The sequence below is a fragment of the Colossoma macropomum genome, unplaced genomic scaffold (genome assembly GCF_904425465.1).
Source record: "Colossoma macropomum unplaced genomic scaffold, Colossoma_macropomum, whole genome shotgun sequence".
NCBI lineage: Eukaryota > Metazoa > Chordata > Actinopteri > Characiformes > Serrasalmidae > Colossoma > Colossoma macropomum.
The window spans coordinates 35,370,109-35,377,068 of NW_023494798.1; the positions used below are offsets into that span (position 1 = coordinate 35,370,109).

A 6,960-nucleotide genomic window follows, 5' to 3' on the forward strand; every position below is an offset into this window, starting at 1 on the left:
ACCTACATTTAGAGTCGGTTATTCATTCAGCCTAATGAGAAACTGTAGAACAGACTCAGTTTATATCACAATACCTACATTTAGAGTCGGTTATTCATTCAGCCTAATGAGAAACTGTAGAACAGACTCAGTTTATATCACAATACCTACATTTAGAGTCGGTTATTCATTCAGCCTAATGAGAAACTGTAGAACAGACTCAGTTTAGAGGCCACATTTTATGTTTTACTTTTTCCTCAAAATGCTAAATTTACTAAATTATAACGTTGTATGACCTGGGGCGCCCAAACTTTTGCATACGACCATATATGTAAATGACCTCTGTTCTGATTGGTTGTCCTGTCTCATTCAGAAAGCCAGTCAGGACTGAAACACTATTTATAACTTGAGTGTGAGTGGGCGGGGCTAAACTGCTGTAGGCTGAATTGGCAGATGTATGTAAATGTGTTTGTTTATGTGACATCACAAACACACTGAGGTCAAAATGGGCTGTTTGTGTAGTTTAGCTTCCGTGTATGAGCTGCATGGACGAGGGAGTGAAGGGAGATTTAACAGTGTTTACATTGTGCATCAAACACTTTATGAGGAAATGAGGAAAATTTATTTTTTCATGATAAATTTGTTTTTTTTCACAATATGGGCCCTTTAAATGTTAAACCTGCTGATTTAATCCAAAGAAGCCCTGCTGTTATTACACACTATACAACTGTTAGTTTAAGTTTTATTGCTTTTCCATCATATTCTTACTGTGTGTGTGTGTGAGTGTGTGTGTGTGTGTGTGTGTGTGTGTGTGTGTGTGTGTGTGTGTGTGTGTATGCTGCTGCATCAGCGTGGCGTCTTTAAAACCGGATTGTGTTGCTAAGGCAACTCAGCATCCTCCGCACTGTTGCTAGGACTGCAGGAGTGTCTCTCACACACACACACACACAGCATGCACGTGGAGCACGTCTAAGTGTGTGTGTGTGTGTGTGTGTGTGTGTGTGTGTGTCAGGTCATCAGTGCATACAAACACACACACAGGAAGTAGTATTCTTATTTTTAATACTATTATTATTACTAGTAGTTGTTGTATCAGTAGTAGTAACGGTAATATTAGTAATGTATTGAAACCCAACCATGTAAACAGAAAGATCAAAGTAAATCTTCCTCTAGCCCCGCCCATCTGCACCTTAATTGGCTCCGCCCTCATGAACTGGATGGGTCATTACTCACCAGCCCATGGGTGCAAAAACTTTTTACAGTGTTTGTGGTGGGCTGAGGGCAAAACAACATAAAGTAGATAGGGAATAGATCTTAATACATTACACTATATTTTCTATTATATCTATATTGTAATATACTAAATTACAATGAAACAGTAAAAATACCACTTTTATAGGAAAATACTAATTTAATAAGTATATATGTATGATTGGAGTGGGCGGGGTTACTAGCAGGACACATCAAACATTTTTATGCAGGCCACACTTTGGGCAGCCCTGCTTTAGCCAATCCTAGTCCATGTGGGTGGGGCTTGTCAGCATACATGCGGGAGAAAATCAATATAATAATAACAATAATAATAATAATATAGATCACATCTTTAGTATGATTGTCATTATTGCACTGAAAAGTCTATAAACAGGTGGATCTAAGTAAATCTATTACTAGCCCCACCCATCTGTGCTGTGATTGGCTAGTGGTAGCCCCGCCCCCACATACAAGGATTGGCTTGTAGGTCATACTTAATGGTCCGTCCTAGCACAGGTGGGTGGGTTTTGTCAGAATAAGGGTGGGAGCATAATAATAATAATAATAATAATATTTAAAGGGCCTATATTCTATATTTTTCTCATTTATGTTGTTATTTTCCCTGAAGACCACTTCAGGGTGTTCATGCACCAAAACCAGTTTCATTATAAAGACCATTTTCTGACCTTTCTTTATCCCCCAAATTAAACAGGCTTTTCTTACTGTGCCTTTAAGACTGATATATGTAAATGAGCTCTGCTCTGATTGGCTGTGCCTTATTTAAAAAGCAGTTCAAGATGAAACATTCCTTATAACTGCACTGCGAGTGGGCGTGGCTAAGCTGTTGTAGGCTGAATAGGTGGACAGAGGTAAATGTGTTGGTTATTGTGATGTCAAAATATACAGTGTGTTGAAAACAGGCTGTTTTGCGGCTTAGTTTCCATATAGTTTCCCAGTTTTTTACATACTAAGTAAACTGTTTTACTTCAAACTAAGGTGAGAAAAATGTGGTCTAACATTCTGTGGGACGGATGATAATGAACCAACCCTGCCCGCCTGCAGTGTGATTGGCTAATGGTAGCCCTGCCCTCATGGCCTAGGAATGGCAATAGACCACTGTAGTCGTGTCGTCACTGTGCTCTTATGCCCATATTAGGAACTCTGGGTCTGAGCTCCATTTCCTCTATGGCCAGAATGAATAGGGTTTCCGAAAAATCGCCTCAGCAGGTTTCCCTGCAGTTCTCTGTTCTTCATCTGATACTCACCGATAGATCTCTCCTTTTAGCTTGATTTGAAAAGATCTACAAACGTTGCTGAACTCAGGCTGATCCAGTACAGACTCTCATTTCATAACATGACACAAGCACGAGCTGCAATCTGAGCGTTACAGCAGGGGGCGCTATCATGACAGCCAAGCCTGACCAACGGTCTCGCATCGCCAGCGTGTTTCTTAACTGCCACAGAAGACGAGCAGTTGAGTCTTACACGAAGACGGTTTACATAAACATAAAAATATCATACATTATCGCATTTCCACTTCAAGAGAAGAGGTAAAGCAGCTCGCTCTCCTCTACAGTCCACGTTTACCTGTCGAGGCTGCTGGAATAACAGTAGATCCCTCTCTGATTTGCCCTCTATTGCCCCCTTCAGTACTGAGTGTTTTAACCGCCACGGCAACGTAAAAACACGCAGTGAGTTTGTACAGAAGGGCCGAGCGTTTGCATTGCGCTGAATGAGCGCCGTCATTTGCGTTCATGTCCTTGCATGAAGTATGTTTTGGGCCTTAGACTCTCAGAATATGCTAATTATTGTTTTACTGCTGGTAACATTTTCTGAGGACACTTTCTCAGGACGCAGCTTTTTGTTCAACTTTTTTCTGTTCCTTTCTGTTACATTCTGAACTGCTGTGCCATTTAAGGTGGAACAGGAAAATTTGAACAAGCAGCCGGCAAAAAGAAGCTGACTTCAGCTTCATGGAGGGTTGAAAGGCCTGAGATGAGGAGGTTTCTCTATTTCCGCTTAACAGCTGAGAGACATTAACTTAACTTTCTCAGAGCCGACAGGCCAGTGTTTTGTCTCGTTGCTGCACCATTTGAGGTGGAATGGGCAACATTCAAACAAGAAGCTGCGAAAAAGAAGCGAAATTCAGCCTCGTAGTTTTAACACGGGTGGTATTGTTGATAAGGAGTTTATCAGAATATCCCACCTAGAGGTTTTATTTACGGGTTTACCTGTAAATATGCGCTACTTTAGAACATTTTGATAAGGTAGCACAGCTCGTCAGAGCACCGACACAGCCCACCGTAGTTTAGTGTAGCTTAGTGATGTCAAATTGATGCGCAGTAGCTTTAGCTCGCATGTAGCAATATTAGAATTACGACTCTTTAACGACCTCGTAATTCAGAGGATCCAGTGGTATTCGGGAGAAAAATGTTCACAGGACAAAACGTGTCGGGTTCTGAACACTTTTATTTAACACAGGGGGCGCTAGAGGGGATTTTTCAAAAACCCTATTCATTCTGGCCATAGAGAAATGGAGCTCAGACCCGGAGTTCCTAATATGGGCATAACGAGGACTACAGAATGACCACGACTACAGTGGTCTATGGATTTGGTAGTTTATACTGACTAACCAATCCTAGCACTGGTGGGCGGGGCTTGGGTGAAAAAAAAAGTAAGAAATAGTAGAGGAATAATAATAATAATAATAATAATAATAATAGTAATTACTATTATTATTATTATAATTATTATGTATTGGCATGTGCACTTCATTATCTGACCTGAGTGAGACTCTCTCTACACTCTTAAAAAAATGATGGTTCCTCAAGGTTTCTTTGGTAAAGACAGTGGTTCTGCATAGAACCATGAACACTCAAAGAACCTTTTGCATGCTTAAATGGTTCTCTGCCTGGTGAAATGGTTCTTCAGATTGATGGAGAATGTGTTGTATATGATTCTATGTAGCTCCAAAAAGGGTCCTTCTGCTGTTGTGATGTTAAGCTTATATACAACATTAGAACCCTTTTTGGTACCTCATAGAACCATTTTCGGAAGGGTTCTATATAGAACCATATACAACACATTCTCCATCGATCTGAAGAACCATTTCACCATGCAAAGAATCTTTTAAGCATGCAGGAGGTTCTGTATGCAACTCATGGTTCTAAATTGAACCGTTGACCAAAGAACCCTTGGAGAACCATCTTTTTGAGAGTGTAGGATTGGCCATGATATTGGTAGTTTATACTCAGCAGCCAATCCTAGCGCAGGTGGGCGGGGCCTGGGTGGGAAAAAAAACAACTGAGATATAATAATAATAATAATAATAATAATAATAGTATATCGGCACGTGCGCTCTTTTATCTGACCACAGCGAGACTCACTCTACTTCTGCTGCTGGTCAGTCACACTTTTTTCCCTTCTTTTTTTTTGCGCGTGCGTGCTCAACGCCCCCCCCCCTTTACCCTCTCTCTCTCTCTCTCTCTCTCTCTCTATCTCTCTCTCTCTCTCTCCGCTCTCGCGCTGCTGCTGCTGCAACTTGACTTGATTTCTGTGATCGATGAGAGAAGGAACGCCGCGAGAACCGGACACGCGCGCACGCAGCACACGCTCTCACGCACTTTCTCGCACTCGCTCGCCAATGCTCCACACGCGCGTTCTCGATCTACCTGCGTGCTGCGTCTCGCTGTGCCGCGCGCCCTCCTCGCCGTCGCCGTCATCTTCAACATCATCATCATCTTCATCATCGCCTTCATCATTTATTTAGCGGGTGATGATTCTAGCCGACGTCACACGGTGCGCGCGCCGCTCTGGCCTCCCGCGCGCCACCCTTCTGCGAGGAGGAGGAGGATGATGAAGATGAAGGAGAGAGAGATGATGATGAGGATGATGATGAAGATGTTGGACCGGTTCGGTTCTGCCTTCTTCTGAATTGGACTCATTTGACACGCAACGCACTTGCACACGCACACACACACACGCGCACGCGCGCGCACATACACACTGGCGGCGCACACCATGCACGCGCGCCCAGGCCGCAGGGCGCTGATGCGCGTGTCCGGCTGCACAAACACTAACGGGCGCCTTGCGCGCTGCTTCCTCCACAGCGACTGCGCGCTGGAGCAGAAAACAGTGGAGCTGCAGAAGAAGCAGGAGGAGGGCTTTGGATTTGTACTGAGGGGGGCTAAAGGTAAGACCCTGCATGCGCGCGCACTCTGTACACTGAAGTCAGAGACCACCCTTCAGTTGTTTTAGATGGAAGATCCACCTGCATAATGAAGCAGGAAGTTTCCAAAACTGGAGCTCAAAAACTGATTAAGAGCTACAGAGAAAATGTGTCTCCTAACAACCACCTGGAAGACCTGGTCGACCCCAAAACTGCCCCCATCAGATAAACAGCACTTAAAGCTTTCATCTCTGAGAGAGAGGAGAAAATCAAGCTGCTCTCTTCACCTTTATTCCAGCTTCCGTTCTTTTCAGGAGACTCACTTTCAGTTCCTCAGAGAATCTGCAGACACACCTCCAAAGTTCAGTCTTACACTGACAAAAATGGTCTCTTGTCACGTAAAATGATCTTAAATCTAGTTGTTGTATCTAATATTTCCCATTTTGAGATGGTTGTGCACTTATTATAAGATTATCTAACACTTTTTACTTGTTTTAAGTAACTTCATTAAGTACATTTATCTAGTACACTTATTTAGTGGCAGATAATTTTTCTGATTTCTTACAACAAGCAAGATTATCTGCCACTATAGTGAGATAGTTTTACTTAAAACAAGTAAAAAATGTCTAGAAATAAGATAAATCATCTCAAATTAAGCTCCCAACAATCTAAACAGGAGAAATATTAGATTTATTGCAGTGTAGAAATTGGTTCTTGATTTTCTGAAGTAATCAAACACATTCAGTGGCGTTGAGGTCTGGACTCTGGGGTGGTCAGTCCATTGTTCAGCTTCTTTGTTTGATGTGTCCGTCTCCTTTTCTCAGTGAGGTTCTTCTTGATCAGCTACACATCCTTTCAGACCCACAGCGCTGAGTCGTCTTCTCACAGTGGAAGGATGGACAGAAACACCTGTGGCTGTTTTCAGATCTGAAGCAGCTTGATTTTCTCCTCTCTCTCAGAGATGAAAGCTTTAAGTGCTGTTTATCTGATGGGGGCAGTTTTGGGGTCGACCAGCTCTTCCAGGTGGTTGTTAGGAGTCACATTGTCTGTGGAGCTCTTAATCAGTTTTTGGGAACTTTTGTTTTTTTCACTTTGGCTTTGTCCCTCATTATGTGAGTGGATTTTAGACGTAAGTGGATCAGATATTCTGTCTAATCTGCTCAGAAATGTAAACAAGTACTTAACGGCTGTTTTGACTGAAAATTATGTAAATTAAGGGGGGCTCTGACTTTTGAACAGTACTGTATGCTCACATACATTATATACCTGATATACACACACACACACACACACACACACACACACACACAGTATCTAATAGTTTGTTCCTGTGTGTGTGTGTGTGTGTGTGTGTGATTATTGATGGTTTAATATCACACACCATGTCATCTGTATTAGATCAGTTGCAGCTGAGTGAGTACAGAGAGACAGAGAGCGAGAGACAGAGCGAGAGTGAGAGAGAGAGAGTGAGAGAGAGAGAGAGAGAGAAAGAGAGAGAGAGAGAGAGAGAGAGAGAGAAGAGTGTGTCCAAGTTTCAGTGTATTTCTCCCTAAACGGCCCCC

General features: G+C 42.6%; 1 protein-coding gene across 1 annotated transcript in view; it reads left to right on the plus strand.

The window, feature by feature from the left end:
- LOC118817851 (latent-transforming growth factor beta-binding protein 4-like) overlaps positions 1-6,960 on the plus strand; it is a 236,274-nt gene that overhangs the window by 178,041 nt on the left and 51,273 nt on the right. The window contains exon 15 of the mRNA XM_036584808.1: positions 5,340-5,422. Within this exon, the coding sequence (XP_036440701.1) occupies positions 5,340-5,422 (83 nt within the window). The remainder of the gene's footprint in view (positions 1-5,339; positions 5,423-6,960) is intronic.